The sequence below is a fragment of the Phaseolus vulgaris genome, chromosome 7 (assembly GCF_000499845.2).
Source record: "Phaseolus vulgaris cultivar G19833 chromosome 7, P. vulgaris v2.0, whole genome shotgun sequence".
NCBI lineage: Eukaryota > Viridiplantae > Streptophyta > Magnoliopsida > Fabales > Fabaceae > Phaseolus > Phaseolus vulgaris.
This window is the reverse complement of record NC_023753.2, coordinates 39491537-39516054: the sequence shown is the minus strand read 5'-3', so window position 1 is coordinate 39516054 and position 24518 is coordinate 39491537. Positions and strand designations below refer to the sequence as shown.

General features: G+C 29.4%; 3 protein-coding genes across 4 annotated transcripts; 1 reads left to right on the top strand and 2 right to left on the bottom strand.

The window, feature by feature from the left end:
- Positions 1–1151: 1151 nt before the first annotated feature.
- LOC137827507 (probable methyltransferase PMT3) lies at positions 1152–7832 on the top strand. Of its 2 annotated transcripts, none has more exons than XM_068633671.1 (8): positions 1152–1505; positions 2418–2919; positions 3477–3641; positions 3751–3933; positions 4152–4746; positions 5938–6050; positions 6186–6406; positions 7107–7832. In XM_068633671.1, the coding sequence occupies exons 2-8, from the start codon at positions 2641–2643 to the stop codon at positions 7426–7428; spliced, it is 1878 nt and encodes a 625-aa protein (XP_068489772.1). In that variant the 5' UTR covers positions 1152–1505; positions 2418–2640; the 3' UTR covers positions 7429–7832. The 2 variants fall into 2 exon arrangements, with proteins under 2 accessions (XP_068489772.1, XP_068489773.1); XM_068633672.1 differs by having other exon boundaries at positions 1367–1595.
- A 1139-nt stretch (positions 7833–8971) lies between these two features.
- On the bottom strand, positions 8972–11584 carry LOC137827508 (large ribosomal subunit protein eL8y-like). The gene is made up of 7 exons (XM_068633673.1): positions 11450–11584; positions 11305–11355; positions 10960–11161; positions 10407–10576; positions 9639–9767; positions 9389–9481; positions 8972–9286 (listed from the first exon to the last, which is right to left on the bottom strand). The coding sequence occupies exons 1-7, from the start codon at positions 11570–11572 to the stop codon at positions 9155–9157; spliced, it is 900 nt and encodes a 299-aa protein (XP_068489774.1). The 5' UTR covers positions 11573–11584; the 3' UTR covers positions 8972–9154.
- Positions 11585–15950: 4366 nt separating this feature from the next.
- On the bottom strand, positions 15951–18607 carry LOC137827509 (protein LIGHT-DEPENDENT SHORT HYPOCOTYLS 4-like). Its single transcript, XM_068633674.1, has 3 exons — positions 18176–18607; positions 17263–17598; positions 15951–16314 (listed from the first exon to the last, which is right to left on the bottom strand). Exons 1-2 carry the CDS (start codon positions 18472–18474, stop codon positions 17283–17285), a joined length of 615 nt encoding a protein of 204 aa, XP_068489775.1. The 5' UTR covers positions 18475–18607; the 3' UTR covers positions 15951–16314; positions 17263–17282.
- Positions 18608–24518: the final 5911 nt, after the last annotated feature.

Sequence of the window (24518 nt, the reverse complement as noted above, 5' to 3'; positions counted from 1 at the left end):
ATTATTAAGATGTTTTAAAGGTACAAAATTTGATATAGTAACAAACCTAAAAGATATGAGTTTTAGTTTGAACTTTTATTTGTATGTGATGATTTTACCTCTTGATGAAATTTAAGTTCTTGAAAACAAAAATTCACACATTTTCATAACAACTTTTATAATGGAATAGTAATGGATGATTTGATGCAAGTATGATATTTGGGATATATATATATATATATATAAAGAATTTAGTAACCCTAGATCCTAAATATTTAGGATTTCACAGTATGTAATATATGAATGATATGAATGGAAAGCAAACTTTATCTTATATAAATGAATTTGATAAAATTGAATTGAATTTGAAGTTATTTTTTAATATTTTTTTATTGAAATTGTACTTTAATTATATTTTGTATTTTTATTCATTTTTTATTTATTTTGTAATTATTTATTTGATTACGAAATAAAAAACACATCAACCACCTCGTTCTTTTAGTTATTGATGTCAACTAGTTTCTCTTGAGTTTCTTCATTATGATTGGAGGTTTTTGTTGAAAATCTTTTCTTAATTTAATGAGGACCATAACCAATAAATCTTAATAATTAACCCATTCAATGATGATCATTCCAAAGTTTTTGAAATTATATCTTTTTTGAAGATTATGAAGTCCAACTGAAGATAATAATTTCTAGGTATCTTAAAAATATGATAAGAATTAATTATTTCTTTATGAAGAAGTCATTCTCTCATTCTCTATATAAAGAAAATTTGTGAGGAGGAGAAATACAAGCAAGGAAAAAACATAGAGATAATAAATATTCATTATAGTGTGACATTAGAAATTTTAGTTAGAGGTGGTTAGAGAGACATTGTAATCACACTAGTAGAGACATTTTCTGGGACGTGAATTTTTATTTCTCAACTCACATTAAGAAGGTTTTCCCATCTTAAAAAATTATCGGTTGCATGGATTGAATTAGTAATAAAACATAAATATTTATTTAATTACAAAATTAAAAAACATGTTAAGAACTAGAGTTAAAAAAGTTAAAATAAATTTTAAAATATGCTAACGAACATTATAAATTTAAAAAATACAAAAATAAATTATAAAATGTGTTAAAGAAACAAGACTTAAAAAAATTTAAAATATTCAAGCAAGCACAATGTAGAACTTCAAATATGCTAAAACTTTTTTTTTTTACAATCACAATATATTTTCTTCCAATACTTCAAATAAGATAATTTATTTTTATTATCCAACTGAAATTGCACTTGAAAACCCAACATATATAATTATATATTTATTTAAAAATTTGACAATTTATGTAATTTTGAAGAAAAATTGCAGAAATGTGACACATATTCCCTGATTCCTCTGTGACACTTCCCTAAATAGAAAATCTAAAGCAAACACTCAAATCTGATACCTCTCTCATCCATATCACATACCTTCTCTCTAAATCTGAGTTCTTAACTTCCTCTTATCACACCCCAACACACATTTGATCCCAACCCAGTAAGCTTTTTCTTCTTTTTCTTCACTTTCCCTGCTGATTTTGTCACAAGTTTGCATTTTTTGCTGGATCTGGATCGTTTTTCCTTCTGGGTTCGTTTGATTTCGCCGTTCCAGTGCTCATGGAAATGTTTTTTGTAGCTTTATATATATAATGCACACCAGATTGCAGGTTTTTTTGATATTTTTTTGTTGTTGCATTGAATGGTGGTTGAATTATCAACTAGTTCTACTCTAGTTGATGTTGATGTTGTTTCCCATTGTGCCAGATCTGGGAGTTCCATTGAATTCTATGACTGATAATTGATTTAGATCCAATGATGTTTCAGAATCGGGTTTTCATTTATTCATGATGCATTCAATTATCAGAGTCATGGGATCTTTATGGATCCATCATTTTCATTGGTTAGGTATCAATGGATTTGAGGTCATCATCGCTTTCTTTCACCTCATTCTTTTAATGTTTTATTATTTTTTGCTAGTGCACACTATATGCTGAAAAAAACTAGGAGTGAATATTATAGAATGAGTTTTAACTTTCTGGTGGATTTAATTAAAATAGCTTAAGTTATACTCATTTATTGCATGTTAGAACTTTAGTTAGATAAGGCCAAACATCTTTGATTCCTATTGATGTTAATTATCCTTGGCCATTTAGTAGGATTACTTTAGTTGACAGGGTATACCAGTACTTTTTATCATGTTACCAGATATTGCTATCATCATCTCCTATTTCTTTCTGCTTACCCGTTTACATCTCATCAAACTCCGATTACACTAAAAAAGAAATAAGTTTTAAATTGGATTTTGTATTTGGACCTTTTATTTGTTTTAATTATTTTAGCTCTATGATTTAGTTAAAAAGACGAATTAGTAATGTAATTTGCTGACTGCAGTCCCTTTCCTTGTTTGCAGGCTAATCTTTTGAATCAGTTATCAGTGTGTCAATTTCTGACAAACTTTATGAGGAAGCTGGATCATGCTATCTAGTTTGGACTATTGGGGTTGCTAGTTTAAGTGTTATTTTGGGTGGTAAATTTGGTGCTTCATGTCTGGTGAAACAAGATCTGTGCTGTGATCAGTTTCAGTCCATAATTTAGCATTGAAAAATATATTTGTATTTGCATTACTTTCATAAATGTCGAGGGGAAGATCTGATGGACCGCCAAAGCAGCGTGTAGTTGCGTACATATGTGGCGTGGCAATCTTTCTCGGTTTTCTATATGTGTACCGAGGATCCATCTTTGGTTCTCAGAATGGTAGTTCATCTGCACTTGAATATGGCAGCAAGTCATTGAAAAGACTTGGGGCATCATATTTGGGTGCAGATGATGATTCTGATAACAAGCAAGTTGATTCTTCATCAAGGATTGGGCAGGGAGATGGTGAGGATGATATTGTACCAAAGAGTTTCCCTGTAAGTTTTTTTGCTAGCTTATACTCATGGCATATTTCACTATGTTTCTTCATTTTTAGGTTCTAAGCTTGCACTCTGCTATTATATATCATGAAGAGTTATTTTGGGTCTATACTAGTTGCTTTCGGTTTATAAAACAATATTAATAGTTCATAAATATGTATGTAACTAAACATTTTATCAAGTTACTAATAAACAATGCATGTCCATTGATATGAGAAAACTTGAACAAAACTAATAGCATATTTATAATTAATAGCAAACTAAAGCAGCAAGGGTCATAATTGCATAAATAAATAAAATTTTGTAGTTTCATAATATAATCAAGATTGCACAGCCTCACCATCACGAAAGAGGAAAAGCTAAGCATGATAATTAAATTTTTCATTGTTATCCTCGCCATATTCAGGTTCTATTTCTAGGTCTCTAATGAGGTACATTCGCCTCCTGTACTGTAAAGGTTATCTAAGTCATATACTTTTAACCTCCATTTAGTTCAAGGTTGTGCATATCATGTCATCAAGATAGTGGAATTCATAACATTTCTGTTTTTGAAGGTTTGTGATGATAGTCATTCAGAGTTGATTCCCTGCTTAGACAGACATCTTATCTATCAAATGAGGTTGAAGCTGGATCTTTCTTTGATGGAGCATTACGAGAGACACTGTCCTCCTCCAGAAAGGAGATTCAATTGTTTGATTCCTCCTCCCGCAGGATACAAGGTAAAGAACATGCCGAGACTAGATGTGATTTGCAACTTCAACATTTCCATGCCGATACATGTATCATGTTTGTCAGTGCCAAACAATTGTTGTTTCTGTGGTGTTGCAGGTCCCTATAAAGTGGCCACAGAGCAGAGATGAGGTATGGAAAGTAAACATACCTCACACCCACCTTGCACATGAGAAGTCTGACCAGAACTGGATGATTGTAAAAGGTGAAAAGATTGTGTTTCCTGGAGGAGGGACACATTTTCACTATGGAGCTGACAAGTACATTGCATCAATTGCAAATGTAAGGCTTACTGGTGTATATGTATTATTTTCTTCAATTGCTAGTATCATTGGCCTTTATGCATGTTTTTCCGTTTGCATTCATTTTATTGACAGAAATGTGATGTATAATATCAGCTAACGGGATTTTCAGTACCATGTTTGACAGTGTTGATTGTTTGGTGCCTTCTGATTATTAAAATTCACTTTATGGATCTGACAGTGAGTTTGTATTGACAGATGCTCAATTTTTCACAACACAATCTTAATAATGAAGGAAGACTGCGGACAGTTCTTGATGTTGGGTGTGGTGTTGCGAGTTTTGGAGCTTATCTTCTTTCATCTGATATCATTGCAATGTCCTTGGCACCCAATGATGTGCATCAAAATCAAATTCAATTTGCTCTGGAGAGAGGAATTCCTGCATATCTTGGTGTCTTGGGAACTAAGAGACTCCCTTACCCTAGCAGATCTTTTGAACTTGCACACTGTTCTCGTTGCCGGATCGATTGGCTTCAAAGGGATGGAATACTACTCCTTGAGCTAGACCGGTTGCTTAGGCCGGGAGGTTACTTTGCATACTCATCTCCAGAAGCATATGCTCAGGATGAAGAGGATAGAAGGATATGGAGAGAAATGAGTGCCCTTGTGGGACGTATGTGTTGGAGAATTGCTGCAAAGAAAGACCAAACTGTCATCTGGCAAAAACCTCTTACAAATGAATGTTATATGGAGAGAGAACCCGGCACTCGCCCTCCTCTTTGCCAGTCTGATGAAGACCCAGATGCAGTTTGGGGAGTGAATATGGAAGCTTGCATCACACCTTACTCTGACCGTGAGTACCTTCTTATCTTATATTTCGAATATATGATGTTTTTTGCACTTTATATCTATGCCTTGTATACAAATTATAGTCATTTGTATTTTACTAGAAATATATTATAAGTTTGCTTTCTTTTGGTGTATCAACAAATTGTATATTTATTTCTATGGTACAATGACTCATGAGCCTTATCACATGTGTTTGCTTTCTTTTATTCTAGTTTATCTCCTAAATGAATGTAATGCCCCGGATAATGAGCTTCCACTTGGTTAGGTAATATTAAATTAAGGAAACTTATAATAAATTGTAGACACTTGATGACCATTTTGATTAGTTGCGTCATCTTCATCTCCTCTAATTAGATTGAGGAGTATTTTGTGTTCAAGATCCAAAAGGTGATTTGATTGGCATGCGATTGTTATGAAATCAGAGGGAAGGAAACATGATAAGTGTTCATCGTCAAAATAATACACATTTTCTTTTCTCCAATGTCAAATATAAAGAAAGAAATTATAATGGTATAAATATAAGAAGAGAGTATCAAATAATAATTGGATAAAGGTCAAATAATTATAGAAAAAGTAAAAATGATCAAATGTATGACAAAAAAATAAGTTATGAAACTAAGGATAAAAAACTCATACCTGTACCCATTCAATGCAGGGATTCTTTGTCAAAATCGGGATGGGTTCAAACAATACTTGCAAGTATGGGTTCATTTGTCATCCCTAGGGAAGAGTGAAAACGTTGAATTACAGGACTGATTATTGTTAGAGAATGACCAAATAAGAAACTATGATATTATGGCAGTGTAATAGATATTTACTGAATTAAAGTAAATTAGACTAAGCAGTGCCAGTTCCCCCTTCTGAATTGAAAAGGAATATGTTTACTCAGGCCAACATATTCATCTTGGCTTCACTCTCACAGTACTCATTACTAGTCAATCTTGTTATTTTGTATTGTCCGTGAACTGCTTGTTTTGAGCTGATACTGAATGTTCCTAGCTAAAGCGTTATTGCCATTATTTGAAATACTTTAGTTTTTACCATCATCTTAGCTGCTGTTACTGAACTTGTGCAGTTGCTTTGAGTGCATGCAACCTATGATAAATTATGATAACAATTTTTGTTGAGGTTTAACCATTTACAAGAGATGAGGTAGAAAGACTTCATCTGATGAAACTTTTGTTGATTTTATCAGATGACAACAGAGTCAAGGGTAGCGGATTAGCTCCATGGCCTATGAGACTGACCACTCCTCCTCCTAGATTAGCTGACTTTGGCTATTCAAATGAAATATTTGAAAAGGATACGGTAATTGGAATTTGCAATTTTTCTCTGGCTTGTTATAATTTGGTTCTTGTTCTTGTAAACAGCTCATAAACTTTTGAACTAACAAGATACAATTAGATAAATGGGCTACAGGCTTAACTTTTTGTTGTGGTACAGGAACTATGGCAAGGAAGAGTTGAGAATTACTGGAATCTGGTGGGTCCTAAAATGTCGCCAAACGCGGTGAGGAATGTGATGGACATGAAAGCAAACATGGGTTCGTTTGCAGCAGCTCTTAGAGGCAAGGATGTTTGGGTGATGAATGTTGTACCTCGTGATGGACCAAACACACTAAAGCTTGTATATGACAGGGGCCTCATAGGGTCTATCCATGACTGGTATTACAACTGTTTCTACTGAAGCATAATTTATTATTGCATCTTTGATATCTTTCAATGACTGTCTTCCCCTTTTAAGTCTTATTTGAGGATATTTGATTTCAAGACCCTTCTAAACTTATTTGACTTATTAGCTGATTGTGACAGAACTTTTTACTTGACTAATTTAGCCAATGATGATTATTTGTTACTTCATTGCTTTAACCTGTTGTGTACTATGCAGCTTGGACACTCTTCTTAAATGGTGTGTCTGTGTCGAGACACATATTGGACACTGACACTCGTAGAACACATCAGTGGAGTGTCCAATTCAAAAAATATTAGTTGATTTCTATAATACAGTTCTAACACAATTTTAAAAAAGAAAAATACATTAATTTTCTAAAAATTAAAACTTATTGTATAATTTTTTATTATGATTATAAAGTTAAGGAATAAATTCTTTTGAACCAGTCATGAAAAACATTTTTCTGCTCCAAAAAAAATCTAAAACATAATTGTGCACATCTTTATTGTCAATTTATATAATTCATAATTATATAATATATAGATTCATGTCCATGTATTCTACATTTTAAAAGTGATACGTATCTCTGTGTCAGTGTTTGTGCTACATAGGTTGTGTATCCTTGATTCAATCTGAGTATGAATGTGATTGACAAAAGTGATATACTGAAGAGTGATGAATATCTTATGACAGGTGCGAAGCATATTCAACATACCCCCGGACTTATGATTTACTCCATGCATGGAGTGTGATTTCTGACATTGAAAAGAGAGGGTGCAGTCCAGTGGATCTACTGATTGAGATGGACCGTCTGTTGAGGCCTACTGGTTTCATCTTCATAAGGGATAAGCAACATGTGATTGATTTGGTGAAGAAGTACCTAACAGCATTGCACTGGGAAGCAGTTGCAACTGCAGATGCAGGTTCTGACTCTGACCAAGATGCCAATGAAGTAGTTTTTGTTGTCCAGAAGAAATTGTGGCTCACCACTGAAAGTTTTAGGAATACAGAATAGGACAACACAACCACAACAACAATATATGGCTTTTTCATTTCCACTTTCTTATATATTATTCTCTGCTGCTACAAGGAATCCAAAGCATGCATGCCCTCAGTGTTGGAAGCAGTGAACTACAACTGCATTTTGTAGCATTATTACATAATATTTATCAATTTCCTTATTTAACTCATTTTTGTGATAATGATGCAAGTTATTATTAAGCCATAGGCATTGTTATGCTTCTATAGGCTATTCATTATTTTGCCCTTCATTAGGGTATAATGTAAGCTACTTAATAATCAACACATAGTAAACTTTGTCTTGGTGATGGAAGGTTAGGACTTGTCACACTATTGTGTAATATTTATACAGACCTTTTTCTGCTTGGAATGGAATATTATATAAGTTTCTTGCTTTCACTTTACTACCACTTATTTCAATGTATATCATTCAAAGATTACAAAAGTTAACAAATTAAATTAACACTAATTATAGCCTCTAATATTTAATCTATCTTTAAATATTCTAGCCAATAATATACATTAGTAAAAAAATGCGCATATAATTTAATAAGAACATTTAATTTGGTTTATGGTGTGAATCATAGCAAGAGTGTGATGTAACACTTTTTAATGTATAATGAATTTTATATTAGAATGTTTGGTATTAGCAGAGATATATAATGAATCACTTCTGATGAACACATGTATTATGTATATGGATAATATAAATTCATCTTAGGTGTCAAAATGTTATTCTTGCATCAGTTACTATATATTTTTTACTAATATATGTTTTATATCATTAAACTTGTTCTTGTGTTAGAATTTAATTTAGTAGATCTCCAATAGTCTTGGGTCAAGATTCCTTGAACAAAAATTTGCAGAATAATCACAAATTCCGTAGATTCTAAAGTAACAAAATAACCATTCTATCATCCAATTATACTTATTCTAAGCATTCAACTAAGTAAAAGAAGTATTAATTCACACATACAAAGCATAGATTTCATACAATAGCTAGTACTACTTAAATTGGACATAACAACCTTAATTCAAGTGAAAAGTCGACAATATCTCAAAGCACAATTCAATCGAAGTATTCGGCCATTAAAATTTTAACTATTCCAGTCCCAACAATTACACAATTAAATAGGATCAACAATTTAATAAAATTATTGTTGTATTTAAATATTAATATTTTCGCTCAATAATTCGAAAGTTCAAAAGCCTAAAACAATTATTGAATAACATAATTACTAATCGTTGGATCAAAATAAAAGTTTTTAATGATTTTTACTTGAATGGTGAAAGGCTAGCATAGTTATAAAAATCAGAAACTGAGACTACAAAGAATCAGATTCCCAAGTTACAAAAAACAACTCAAAGATCATATTCCCGCCACAGACGAATCATCTTCCGTAATTTTTAATCTCTTATTTTGTTTTAGAAATACTTTTAAAATCATAATCATAATTATTTAACAATTATAAGAAAACAAACCATTTAGAACCACTAAATTGCTGCAAAATCTTAATGGTAATAGTAACTCCCGAACAGAAAAAAGATGACGTTTCATTAAGTCTAGAATAACTACTGAAAATCAAATATCAACGATCAAAATCGGGTCTTACTGGATTACGAGCTACCAAAATGAAGTTAAACCTCACATATTAACTTGCATATGCTCCCATATAATAACATATAGAAAAATGAACTCAAACTTATAAAAACAAGTAAATCTAGGACATTCTTTGGGCTGCTTCTTTGGCAAGGAGTCTCTCCTTTGCCCTCGTCTTGGCTTGGGATTTGGAACCCATGATTCCACCACCCCATTTCTTTCTGTACTCATCATACTTGTCATTGAAGTTAGCCTGAAAAGAGAAATAAAGAACAGAAACAAAGTAAACTCAGTCAACTTCATCAATTAAAAACAGTACTTAACTACAAACAAATAAAACTCAAAACTATATGACCTTAATAGCTTCTAGGATTCTACTGAACTCCATTTTATCTTCATTCTTAACAGTAGTCAAGCACAAAACTGAAGCAGTTTTCTTGTGGACAACCTGAAAAAAGAGCACATCAACTGAATAAGTAATAAATCATAGATTCATACAAATAAACGTTCTAAAAGCATCAGCGGCAATGTTTCAAAAAAACAAACACCATCATCCAGTGTTCAGGTTTGATGAAAACATTGTCTTGGTCAATAAATATAATTACCGTTCCCAAGCGTGCTTTGCCCTTGACAATGCAGTATGGAATTTCCATCTTCCTGCAAAGTGCTGGAAGCCAGACGACAAGCTCAATTGGGTCCACATCATGAGCAATCACAACAAGTTGCGCTTTATTCTGATAAAAATAAACAAAAGAAACTGTTACTCCAACATCACCTGGAAATAATTATGCATGTTAAATATTTCGCTTGAATATTAACAACAATAACAGAACATCATGATATTGGGTTCAGTTGTTTGAATTGTCTAAAACAAGATGAAATTGAAAGGAACAGGAAGAAAAACAAAATGCATCATTTCTACTCCACCAAAGCGTATGCTACTGTAAACCACTTTCTTTTCAATTCCATCAAACAAATATCTAAACTACCTCATTTTATATCAAATATACAAACATAGGAAACTTCACAATTACAGCAACAATGACACCCCTAATCACCAAAGCATTGGAGCCCATTTAAAACTAAATTCTCGAAAGTATAATTCACGAAGGCTAGGAAGTCAACAATTCGTAAGACTATTTCGTATAATAGAGAAACTTCAAAAACACAAACACAAATTGCATTATTCACTTTTTTTCAAATAAGATGATCTACAACACTATCTTTGGCAGTTCTTCTCCACAACCACAACTTCAGTCAAACATCGGCAATTTCACACAATGTGGAGGATTGTGGTTCCAACTATAAAATCTAGGCACTACAATTAATAACAATGACAATAAAAACGACAACAATAGAGATAAAAAAAATACCTGCTCAATAAGGTAGGTAACGTGATTGAGACCGTATTTGACAACAATAGGCTTCTTGGCTTCAACACTTTTCCCATCAGCCTCAGCCTGAGCCCTCTTCAACAAACGCTCCTTCTTCTCAGCTTTGTCTTCTGGCCTGTACTTCAGCAACATCTTGAATAGGTTCGTTGCTGCTTCCACAAAACCAGATAGTTAATATTAATAACTGTTTTCACTTTTGGTTGAGTTTGATTAAAGATGATTTCGCTATAATTAATTTCCATTAAGGAGCAACGATTTTGCTGAAAAGCTATTGGGAACAAGACAATTGGCTACAAATTACCACATTCATAAAATTACTTATTACTTATTTTTATCAAAACAAAACTTCTTTACAAATTACACAAAGGTCCAAGCATACGGCTTTTAATCCCAACAAAATCTGAAAAAAAATATCCTTATCCCCAAGCATGCCCTGATGTTTTAGGTCAAACTCCGACAATATTCGAAAAAATCTCAATTCAATTCATTTATCTTTTTAAATCTGCAGTGTCTATGGAGAAGCTTATTGTACCGAGATTTTTGTCAAGGGTTTTGGTGAACTGATTGAGTGCTGGAGGGACCTTGAGTCTCTGCTTGAGGATACGTTTCTTGCGTTGGATTTGAACGGTCTTCGGCCACTTCACGAACCGAGTCAGGTCCCGCTTCGGAGGCAACGCCCCTCCGATCCCGAACTGCTTCGGACGCTTCTCAAACAACGGGTTCGTCACTTTCTCCTACACCGATCAACAAAAGCAAAAACAAAACAAAATCACGTTTATATCACTCACTCATTGATTCCCCCCAAAACCCTGAAATAAACCCTAATTTTCCTCATTGTTATTACTAATGCTATTGAATTTGAAAAGGTGGTACTCACGGGCTTCTTCTTCGCAGCTACTGCTGCAGCTTTCACACCTCTTTTCGGAGCCTGCGAGGTCAAATAAAATTGAGTACAAAAAATCAAAATTGAATGTAGATGATGATGATGATAATGAATGAAGAAGGCGCGAAATGAGACTCACCATTGCTTTGCGCTTCGCGTCGCGACGGAGAACGAAGGAAGTGGGTGCAGTGGCGACGGAGAAAGAACGATGGAACCCTAATGAAGAAGTTTTGGAATTTAAAACATTGGGTTGCAGGGTCATGTTTGGGCCAAGCCCATCTTTTATGAAACCGGACCGGAATCTTCTAAGCTCCACAATTGCTAAATACACGTATGCTTTTTACTTGTATACCTTCTTTCTAACTTTTATTTTATTTTATTTTCCTAAAATACCCATCTTCTTTTTATTCGAGAAACTACACTGCTACGTTGGGGGTATTACAATAACCTAAATATAGATTAATAATATATTTAAATAAAAAAAAATTAATAGGATAATTCATTTCTAGATTGAATTTGAAATGTGTAATGGTAGATTATATTGTTTTAATAAGAAATCTAAAAAAAAAATGAAATTCTAAAACTTTACAACACCAATTAAATTATTTAAAATTAAAAAAAATCTCAAATTCTACCTAATAAAATAAAATATTTAAATTTTTGAATGTATATCTCTTATCTTCATATTTTTCATCTAAAAATAATAATTTGAAATTTTGTATATTCTTAAATTTATGTTTCTTCTCTACCATATTTTTTTTTCTTCAACTCAATTTGTTAATGTCACTGATTGTCTGGACTAATAACTAGGTTTTATGACGTTGATATATTATAATTGTGACGTAGGAGAAGATGTTACGCAAACACTGACATGTAGTATAATGGACTACTCTTTTGTTTCAACTACATGAAATTAGAAGGGTAAATATTTTGATAAGCATGATCATTTTATACCAAGTGTTAATTTTATACCATAAATCTTAAACAATGTCGAAAGTAGATATATTGAGAGGCTAAGAGATCAAAAAGAAGATAAAAAGGTACACAATTATCCGTGTTAGCAAAGAATATCCATAAAATAAAAATAAAATTAATTAAGTACACAAATTAATTAATAAAAAAAAACAGATGGATTAAAGCGATGTGATAAACCCAATACGCCAATTAATAAGTAATATAAATAGATAGAATATTTAGTTCAATTTTTGAACTTTTTATGTGAGTTAATTAACACAGATGATGATTTAATATCAGAGTTCTTCTCCGAGTACCACTTCACATACCGAAAAACCAAAAAAGTAATTCCAAAACACGAGTGATAAAAAAAAATGGATGAACGAATAAAAAAAAATATCAGAAAAATGAAGTAAAGAGATTCTAAAAACACTATCTCTCACATAATTAGTAAAAATACATATTGTAATATAAATATGCTTTAGATTACATAGGAATTTGGTTATTCATAGTCAAAGAGTTTACAGAGTATCTACCTATTTTGTATATAGTATTTCAATACAAAATTATACTTAAAGAAATTGGAAACACGTGCTTGTAATATATTATAATTAGAAAAAAACAATTACTTTTTAGAAATAAAATAAAATTTGCATAAATTCATCTACTTTTTTAAATTTTATTTTTACGATAAGTTAATTTTAGTTTAGAAATTTCTATTCAATTTTTTAAAATATTTTTATAAAAACTTGTTAAAACATATAATACCTTTCTATAATAAAAATTCCGACAATACCAAAATAGAATGAAATTAATTATACTGTCCAAGAGTTTTAGATGAGACAATTTTGATAAAATAGGACCTTCTCTCAATTTTTCTTTTTACTTAATTGAGGAACTAAAAATTAGTTTGTTTAACTGTTTTTATTTGCTCAAATTCAATGTTCATATTTTACTAAATTTGAAGGATTAAAACGAACTTTTCTCTTACTTTATAAGAACCATTTGTCACAAATTTCAGAAATTAAAAACATAATTAAACCTTAGTTTTTTTTCTCTTATTTCGTCATCTAAAATATATGCATGGATCTAAGGTAGCACACACATATATAGAGATAACAATTAACTACATAAATTATTAATAAAATAATTTTATTGGACTGAAATATCCTAAATAAGTTGTAAATTAAATAAATGCTTAGGTGAAACACTAACTATATATATTTTGAATTATAATTTTAAAATAGCAATTATTTTAAAATAAATTAAAATTCTTAAAGGACAGATAATTTGAAACTAGTAGAACATTAATTCCTCCAATACTTAATATATACATATATTAATGAAAGTATATTAATTAAATTATTTTAAACAAATATTAATGTATCAAATCAATCTTCGTTACTGATAACTTTTAAAAGTTTATTTTCTCTATTCTTCAATAGAAATACAAAACTTACCAATAAAGATAAAATATATATAAAAATTATAAAAATTACAAACAATTTCTATAAAAATATATGAGAAGTAAAATTACTTGATATTGAGTTTTACCGATCAAACTTACTCAATTGTAACAAAAAATATTTCTTATATATCTTTGAATATAAAAATTTAAATATATTTTTCTTTCTTAATCAAAACTATGACAAATCTCAAACATTCTAAAATAAACCATATTTTATTATGATGATTGATTAATCTATCAAATTTAAAATCGATATATATATATATACATATTAATTAATGTAGAATGATAGTATATTTGAGAAGTAAGCAATGTGTATGATTTGTGACATAAACCCACTAGAAAGCAAACTTAATTAAAGACAATATTGCTTTAATAAATTCTTACATACTTTTTCTTTTTCTTAATCAAACATCAAACAACTCGACAATTTAACATTGGGAATCTGTACGAAAAGATTTGTATTTAGTGCTCATTCCAAATCCCAATTCAAATCAATCTCTTAAATTATCTCTCATCTTTAAGGTATCTCCCTTAATCATTTTCAATCTTCATTTTTATCCTTATCTTCTAAAAAGTAATGTGAACATATATTATTAAAGATTCATTAAAAATTATAATGGTTTTTTTTTTGGAATATTGTATTTAATAACAATGATTGACTTTAATATAAAAAAAATGTCTAGCACGAGTTATTATTAATTTTTGAAACATTTCTCTTTTATTTCCACTCCATAAAGGCTAATTTGACAAATTAAAGTAGAAGGATATAAACTTAAAAGGAAAAGCTACAAACTATTTTCATTATAACAATTGTAAGGAATATATGATCCAAAATTATTAGTGATTTCTTGTAATTTGAACCCTAGAGAATATAACTATGTTTACAATTTTAATGAATGAATAATATGGTGAGAAAAAGTATGGAAGAGTATATTGAAGACATTTTTCTTCATTAAAATTTAATATATTAACACCGTAAAAAGTATACACATACTTCACACTCTAATATATTAATATTTTATTTTATTTTTTAATTTAAATTATTATTATAAATAGTGTTAAATGTATGTATTTTCCATGGTGTAAAAGAAATTTTTTGTTTAGTAAAAATACTAGAAGGGTGATACTGTCCTTTACTGCATGCATGTGAATTATGTATTTTGCTTTAGCTTCCTATCTTTCACATCTTCTGCTCTGCTGAGAAAACATTTAATTTTTTTTCTTTGTTTATTAAAAAAATATTAAAAATGCTAAGCTTTAACACCTTTGCAAGTATAGATAATAAGAAAATTCGACCAAAATACAAAATGAGATTTTAAAAAACTGAATTTCTGTTTCCTTTTTCTCATTCTTTTGCATCACATTATATAATTTTTTTTGCTCTCTTTTTTCTATTTATCCCTTTCCAGAGATGGTTATGATTAGTTCATTGCTCTAACTCAAAGTTTAAGAACATGTTTCAAGCACTGTTTGGCCTTCAAAAAGTACATTATATGAGTAAAGTACATAGATTAAGAATATTGTACTAATTTTATAAAATCAGTTTATAAAAGATTAGATTTATACTCTATACTATAAAATACTATAATCTCTAACCTTAACATATAAATTTGAAATACTAATTGGGGTGGATATATAAATACCCTAATGAGAGAAGACTCTTCACTGGTTTATTATTCACTCCCACTGAAGTAGGAGAAGTGATCAGAAACCCCAGAAAGAAAGAGAGAGTGAAAGAGGTTCATTAGATGCACAAACTCCAAAGAACCAAACACTGCATGTCCAATTTTATGAGTTCTTTCAAAAGTAAAAGGTTTCAAATTTTATAATTTTATCATACACATATGTTTCTAAATTTTTTAAACAAGAGGGTTGAGACTCATGAGTTTAAGGTCTGAGATTGGAGTTGCAGTCATAACTCACATTCAAAATTTGCATTTTAATATGAATTTCTTATCATCTTAGGAATCAACTGAGATGATAACACATTGATGACATTAACATAGTGTTTGCATCATATTCAGAGGAAAAGTGTCTCTAGAGGGGGCCCTAGCATCAGAAAACTCAAAAGCACGAAAACATAGGAAAAATAGAAATAAATGTACATTCATAGGTACATAATACTATGTAGTAAATAGTATAATGCAAGAAATTAACCAGTGGATGGTGAAGTGTGTGTGTGATACTATAGCAAAAGAGTCACTATTAATTCATATGGAAGGGTAAAAAGAAAACAGAAGCAATAGCATTTTACCACATCCAATAAAGAAGACATGGAACATGATCTGCAAATCCATTACTCCTCATAAATGATCCACCTTCAAGTACATAAACATATTTATTACAAATTTGACAGTGAATAGCTCACACAATAACCCCTCTCACTTCTTCACAGCTTCCCCTTCTACCAGTAACACTGCAGTTTCCATCTCACAGATTCTTTCTCTCTTTTTTTTTTCTAAGTCCATTCCAGTTTCCCAGGGCAAGTCTTACATTGCAGGTTTTATATCAAGCATCACAGCTGCATCACTTATTATTGCAATATCAAAGTTCTGAACACTTCCCCACGTAAATTATACCTGCCAGTATTTTTTTTCCCAGTTGAAAACTTTCAATAATCCCATATCAAATCACAACTTCTATATCTTTTAAGGCAAAGAAAAACAAATGGAAACAACAAGTATGCATATATTATTTAGGGCAGGCAATGCAATTTTTTTATCAGTAAAAAACGGATGAATAAATAAGATGTATTTCTGGAATTCTTCAACCTTTATATAAAATATTTATCTGAGACTCTTCCCTCTACCTCCTTGCAATGCAATGCATAACAAGATAAATCAAGCATTGAACTATATGACAGTGAAACTCAAATACAAAGGGGATCCTTATAACTATATGTTATAAGCACAGATTTAACTTGCCTTATAGGTTTTGAATTTCTTTGCAATTTCTGATATTTTAAGAAACAGACAAATACAATCATGGTTAATGCAGTTACATAGACCAAACTCTGCTAAGATTAACAAAAATCTAAAACTTTGCAGATACAATTGCAAATTGCACACAGTTATAACCTCAATCATATAAACAACAATAATATAACATGTGTCTTAATTCATCTGTCTACGTAAAAAATGTAAAAATATACATGATATATCATGGACTTTGTGAAGAAATTTGTTAAATGGTTTAAGACTATCACTACAAGAAATATTTGCTGATGTTAGCCTCCCAAAATACTCACACCACACTAAACTCACTCTAATTATCATTTAGTGTTTTTTTTTAGTAATTGTAGTGATTAGAGTTTTCATCAATCTATAACATAAAGTAAGGTTTTATTAATTATTTGTAGATAGATGGTAGAACACATCCATTTTTGTTAACTGTTTTCAATATTCAACCTCGTATGCAGAAATTAGCTGGGACCATGAACATGTGATGTACCTGAAATTGTAGACTATAATATATAACAATAATGATATGATAATAATTTGTGGAGTTTGTTATGGTTGAGTCCTTACTATATATATGCATATATACACTACTGAGTGGTGGCATTTGATGAAGGTGGTTGAGGAGGACGCTTGCGCTTCTTTTTCTCATAGCTGATGCCTCTTGCTTTGGCCTGAGAGTCACGAACTTCACGAAGGTAGAGCCTCACAGCACGAGCACCAAAAGGGTTGGCCTCCGGCTTTCCACCGTTCTCTTCAAACGCAGCTCTCAGACGCCCTATGAGGGCGTCAAGGCTCCCCCACGCTTGCCGGAGAGGACAGGGACAAGGTGCAGGAGGGTTTGGATGCCCGAAGAAGGGACACAGGTGAGTGTGAACCTTGGTTTTTCCGAACTGGTCCAGATACCTGATATGGAAAATCATACTTTAATAACTCTTTAAGTTGTATACAATTTTTCAACTCGTCGAGATGCTATATACTGAGAAGGAAAATCATACTTTAATAACTGTTGAAGTTGTATACAATTTTTGAACTGGTCAAGATACTATATACCGAGAAGGAAAATCATACTTTAATAACTGTTGAAGTTGTATAGAATTTTTGATGAGATAGATTTAGAAGTAGAAGGAAAATCATACTTTGATAACTGTGGAAGTTGTATATAAATTTTTGATGTAATAGATTTAAAAATAAATACATCAGAATAATACATTGATAACATTTTCCATTATATAACCTCTTTTGATTCATGATATTAAAAATAAAGGATATTTTTGTCATGTAAAAAAATAGAAATTTTAGATGAAAAAAATGAAATTATAGACTAATACAAGTTATTAATATATCACTTCTCATAAAAAATATATATATATATATATAATAAATGGTAAATTTGTAATTAAATTATATAAAAATAGGAAAATAATAATATTAAAAGTTGTAAAGAATAAAAAATGTGGATTTTGAGTGTATCATCACCCACCTGAGAAACTCAAGAACATGGGCACCACTGCAGCGAGAGAGGGAAAGTGGGGGCCTGTGGTTTCTGAGGTACTGTCCGAAAGTGTTCCAGTCTCTTCGCTTTTGGTTCTCGTAGCGGCTTGGAGTGGAAGGTGGTGATGAAGATGTTGTTGTTGTTGCTGGTGCTGATATTGTTGTGGATGCTGATGAGGATGCTGAGGAGAAGTTTAAGGAGGGGGTTAGGTTTGTGATAGAGTTGTTGAGGCCTGTGTTAATCATGTCTTTACTTGGAGAGGATTCAAAGTCCTGAAATGAGCTCATGGTTGGTTTATGAATTCTGATCTAGATTAGACCATTTTCACTGGCTGACATGGTCGAAGAGAAGAGAAAGAAAAAAGATGAAAAATGAAAACCTGATGAGATCAAAGTTGAAGAAGAAGAAGAGGGTAGTGTGTGAGAAAGAAGGGAAGGGTTGGAATAATGTTATAGGTGAGAGAATGAGTAGAAGAGAGGGTAAAAGAATAGTGATTAGACTATAACATGTTTTGGTATGAGGCTAGGTTGAATTTCCTTTGGTTTTTGTGACTTCCTATAATACTTTTGTAATGTCTTAACTTTATTAGCTTCTCACTTTCTTGAAAAAAAAAAGTATTTCACAGCAAAAGTTTTCATAATATATATAATCTTATTCTATATATTATTAGAATATCAAGTTCATGTTAACATACTCAAAAAATACATACTCTAGTGAGTGTGTGTGGGTTGAAACTGCATGATGCTAGGTTTTTGAGAAAAAAATTGTGGAAAACTAAGATTTTTTTTTCTGTAAAAAGGGAAGGAAGGGGTTGCTGATGGAAATCCCACGTTGACTAGAGATGAGGACAATTCATTGTATATAAGTGGGTGCAATCTTCAATCCCATGACAATATAGTTTGACTAACTTAGAGTTTAGAATTATATAATGTAATAAGTTTAAAAATAAATATATATAATTAAGAGTTGTAATGTGATTGTTTAAAAGATTTATGTGGTCAATATTACAAGGTGCAATGATAGATTGACAACTTCAATCTTTTATACAATCACATTACAACTTCCAATATCATTATTTTAATATCTTTTCGTATCATTTAATTATAAATTTATCTTTTATTATATATATTTATTTTTGAATTTATGACATGAAATATTCTATAGCATGAAGAATTGTGAAAATATTATTTTTGTAATGGGTAAGTGAGGCAAATGGAGAAAAGGGAGGGTGTAAATGAGAAAGAAGGGGTGGTGTGTTTTGGCCTTTAGGGCTTTTGTGGAAATGAAAATAGGTTGATAGTGACAGTGAAAGGTGACTGATGCAGACAGCATAAAGTGATGAAGGGTGAAAAAAATATGAGAAAAAAAATAAATGAGGGAATAACATGATTTTGTTGCACCTTCCTTTTGGGTTGATTGACAACACCTTTTCTGAAATGACAACTTTGCCCTTCCATGTCTGATATGACTAACTTTACTTCATGAGTGGGATCATCATCACCCAAAACCTGAACATTCATGCACAGTGTGTGCTGTAATAATAATGCAGAGTTTGCAGAAAAAAAAAATGCACCCTCATTCATGCATTGCATTTCAACAAGATGCTAATCCCCAGAGATTTCTGTTGCAGATCATAATCATTTCCTTTCAATTCAACCATGAAATCATTCATCAAAAGGTTTCATTAGATTAATAGCTAATTGTGGAACTTGATGGATTATGTGCTAAGCACTTCAAAGGGAAGAACTACTTCTCATAAGTTTATGACTACTTTAAATTTCTTCCACACTCTCAAATTTAATCTTCTCATAAGTTTATGACTACTTTAAATTTCTTCTCACATTCACATTACATTGTTTTAGTTTTAGTTTACTAACATAAGTAAAGTATAATAAATTATGTTGTCCTCTTATAAAAATGAGAAAGTGGGGTGCATTCAAAGAATCAATATATATGGATGATTAACTAAATAAACTTTTTCACTATCAAAAAATCATAAAATAAAAATCGAGACAAAATATAATTAGTTGTTATAATGACTAAATTATATATCATTTTAAAAATTATTTTTTTAAAAAAATTGGTATCTAATTAGCTACCAAAGTTTTAATTACCAATTATTTAGATTCTAAATTTGGTAGAAAAAACCTTGGTAGCTAATTAGATACTAATTTATAAACCATTTAACAATAATAGAAACTAATTTAGAAATTCAACGTTTTCTTTAGTTTCTAATTTAGTCATTATAACAATTAATTATTATTATTTTTATCTAAAATTGATTTCTATTTCATGATTTTTTTTAGTGTTTATAAGTCAACTTTAGTTATATTTAATCATGTCTATTTAATTAATGAATTATATTATCATATATTAAAGTGATTTTTTATAAAGTGTTATTATTTGAGAATAATAATGATATTTGAATCTATAAATGTTAAATGAGTTTATTTATATTAGAAAAAAAATGTCTTTTTACTAGTATTTTAAATTGTTTATAAGCAATTGAGATGGTATGCATATATTTGATACCTATTTGAAATGTTGCATAATTTCTTATTTTACTGTATTTTTACTAAACAAAATTGAGTGAAGATAATTCTCTTTTCTTAAATCACTCAAATGAAATCATAACTTTGTGATTTTTGTCATTGAAGGACCATGTATGTTTAAATGTATAATTGATGGTTAAGTGTTGATATTCCATGATAATAAGATATGTAAATAATGTTTTATATGATATGTGAATACTTTTATGGAGGTATTATCTACATTGTAATGTGTATAATTAGATGTATGTGAGATATAAATGATTATATGAATAATGTTATATATATATATATATTTTGTTGTGAATATTAAAGATAAAAACAAATATTTTTTTACTTCAATATTAATAAATATGATTATGTATATTAAAACATCAAATTATACAAAATTAAAAGAGATTATCCTATGAGGATTTTTTATAATAAGTATAAAGAATTATCTTGACACAAGAAGTTGTGATTATTTTTTTACTAAAAATATTTACAGTAAACCAAATACTAATATTTGATAGAAAAATTGAGAGGATACAAAGTACTTTAAATAATTGAATTCTAATTAATAATTCTTGTCTATTATCTAATTGAAGTATTACAAAATGTTAGTTTTGATAGGTAAATATACCTTGATTGAATATGAATATACTTATCTATATATATGATGTATAAATTATATTAAATAGTAATAATTATTACAGTGATATACATGTGATGTAAAGTACTAATATTGCACTTAATACCAAAACAACTAATATTAGAAGAAATAATAAAGTAAAAAATAATTATATATTTTCTAACATATTATATTATTCATTAGTACAGTTAGTTAGAAGCTTATAGATGTTAAAAAAACATTTAAAAAACTTATTTTTTTAAAAAAAATTATAAAAAAAACTAAAACTATATATATGTATAATTTAATTGTTTGATTGGAGGTTAGAACAAAGTGCATTCAACTATTTATGATAGGAATATAAGTGCTTTTAGCTGTCGACAGCTCTATAATGATATTAAAAAAAAAAACTTACTCTTTAATCCTTTTGCAAAAGAAATTGAAAAAACTAATTTAGTATAAGTTAAAATTAATTTATAAATAAAAAACAATTTAAAAAGAAATTAAGAAAAACTTCTACATATTTTTATTTATTATTATTAATATAATTATAAATATTTTCAATATTAATAAATCGAAGATAGTCACATGAATAAACATAGAACCTGTAAAATTGAAAAACTTAATTGGTTTTTCTAAAGAGACACATTTGTAAAATAAGAAAATGGATTAAACTATTAAAAAATTGAAATAAATAAATAATATTTAAAACTATAGTTTACTTATAATATATGTCATTATTTAGTTTGAATTCTTCTCAGTTTCTTTGGGATTAGAATCTTATCCAATAATGATGATGATGAGAATGAAGAAATTAAAATGATTCATTATCTTCATCTTCCTCATAGGAAAACCCAAAAAAAGTGATGTTTTTTGAAAATTCAGTTAAAAGTAAAATGCATTATTTCATTTGCTATATAAATGGTACGGTCCAGGTGTTCATCACTGCTCACTCACACTATGCAATTACTATATACTTCAATCACTTCAATTTTTACATATTTTTAGTTTTTATATAGTGACTTATTTTCTTTATTTAATTATTCAGGTTAAAAACACTAATAAACATGTGACTTTTTAAACAATTCTACTCGTTTTTTACCATGATATTCAGATTCAAATTACAGTCTTCGAGTATTCAAAGTGTTGAAAATGGAGTTTCACTCTCAACTCCTTTCATTTTCACAGCCACTGAACTCACTAAGCCCTTCTTGATTAGGATAGAAATAAGAAAGGGAAAAAAATAGTTCAATTTATGGGGAAAAAACAAGAAAAATGAAAGAAACAAGATGAACATCAATTACAATATTTTACATTAATTCATACACGAAGTAGAGATAAATTTATGATGGATATCCACATCGACTATAGATAAGGACATTTCGTTGTATATAAATGGGTGCAATCCTCAATCCTATGAGCTGGTTTAATGAGGTTGAATTAGATTTAAAGTTCACTTCGTAATATTGTATCAGAGCCATTTTGATCTTATCCTAATGAGTATTTGTTGGGATCTCCATTAATTTACTTTTATTTTTTATGAAAAAATTGTAGATTTAATTTATTTTGCTTCCTTTCTTCTTCTTTTTTCATTCAAACCAAACATATGTACATTTATATTTCTCACTTATATATTGTGAAATGTCTTATCTTTAGTCGATCTGAAATCTTCAACACTCTACCCATATCAAGACTATCAAGCATGACTATCTAATGGACGGTCTGATAATGATCTTGATAGTGGGTGATCTGATGAGTCAAACCAATTTTTGCTAGAATAAACTTCAAATGACTATGATACTATATTAAAAAGTGGATTTTAAGTCTAATTCAACTTTATGAAACTGACTTATAAAATGAGATTTTGATCATACTCATATATTATTAAAAATGTATTACTACAAAAGCTATTATATTTCACTTCAATTAAACAATATATTTTCACCAAATTTTCAATTTTTTTCTCTCTTCCACTTCCTCAATTTCTTTTACATTAAAACCAATAAAAAACCAAGTGATTTGGTTTATTTAGCCCCTTCTTTTTAACTTAATTATTTCACATTTATATTCTTGAAAAGAATAGAGATTCCATTAATATAATATAAACTATTGACATAACAAACATGGTTGGAAATGTTAAGTAGTTTCATGTGATGAATCTTCCAATACTTGAATAGATTAGAGTGATTGATCCATGATAAAGGGTTTCCATAGTGAGCATTTCCTATATGAACAAGCTAACATTTTGGATATAGATTTGACTTATTGTAGGTAGACAAGGATACACGATCATTTCTCACACAACTATAACACCACCCACCACTTCATTATTTTGAAGTGACTGCAAAAAAATTGCATTTTATTTTATTTATTAGGTTAGACTTTGTAACTTTTTTAAACTATTATTTTGATTATAACAAACATATAAAAAATTTAAGTTTAATTAAATTTGAAGTAATTTATAAATTTATCGGTATAATAGATTTTCATCTAGTCTTTTTTTAGAATTCTTTATGAATAAATATAGTCTACCTATGTATCGTTTTTGTTAACATGTGAGTTTTGATCTAGTCCTCTCATATTTTTGTATTTTTTTTAATAATATTTTTTTCCTATGATGGCAGATGATTGTTGTTACTTGATCTGTCAGTCTAAATGAGATGTCAAGTTGCATAGTATAATTACGATTTGATTTTATAATGCCAATAAAATTATATAATTATTATCTTTGTCTTCTTATTTTTAACTTGCTATTCAATTTGCTCAATTTTTCCAAACTTGTTGGTAAATTTATTTTTGAAAAGGAAATGAATGTATTCATCAATGGATTAAAGAAAATAAAACTAGAGTAACAACTAGTCATCTTTCGATGTCAAAAATCAAATAAAAAGTATTTGATTAAAATTAAAAAAAAACATTTTAAATACTTGATAAAACAATTTTTTTTATAAGAATTCAATAAAAATGTGCCAGGTTTATAAAATGTATAAAAAAAATATTAAATCTGTCAAAAAGATACTTATAAATTTCATGAAAAATTGTCAAGAATATAAATCATACAAACTTATTTCTTAATTTATTAATTTATGAATAATGTTATTAAATGTATTATTTATATATTTAATAAATTAGGTATTTGTTTTTCTGTATGTATACTAGAGATAGTAATATA

Excerpts from the sequence above, each read along its gene's own strand:
- LOC137827508 (XM_068633673.1), bottom strand. The coding sequence starts at position 11,572 with ATGACCCTGCAACCCAATGTTTTAAATTCCAAAACTTCTTCATTAGGG. Across the intron at positions 11,356-11,449 it reads ACGCGAAGCGCAAAGCAATG|GCTCCGAAAAGAGGTGTGAA; the intron begins GTGAGTCTCATT and ends TTGACCTCGCAG. Across the intron at positions 9,768-10,406 it reads TTACCTACCTTATTGAGCAG|AATAAAGCGCAACTTGTTGT; the intron begins GTATTTTTTTTA and ends TATTTTTATCAG.
- LOC137827509 (XM_068633674.1), bottom strand. The coding sequence starts at position 18,474 with ATGAGCTCATTTCAGGACTTTGAATCCTCTCCAAGTAAAGACATGATT. Across the intron at positions 17,599-18,175 it reads CATGTTCTTGAGTTTCTCAG|GTATCTGGACCAGTTCGGAA; the intron begins GTGGGTGATGAT and ends TTTCCATATCAG.
- LOC137827507 (XM_068633671.1), top strand. The coding sequence starts at position 2,641 with ATGTCGAGGGGAAGATCTGATGGACCGCCAAAGCAGCGTGTAGTTGCG. Across the intron at positions 2,920-3,476 it reads TTGTACCAAAGAGTTTCCCT|GTTTGTGATGATAGTCATTC; the intron begins GTAAGTTTTTTT and ends CTGTTTTTGAAG. Across the intron at positions 6,051-6,185 it reads AAATATTTGAAAAGGATACG|GAACTATGGCAAGGAAGAGT; the intron begins GTAATTGGAATT and ends GTTGTGGTACAG.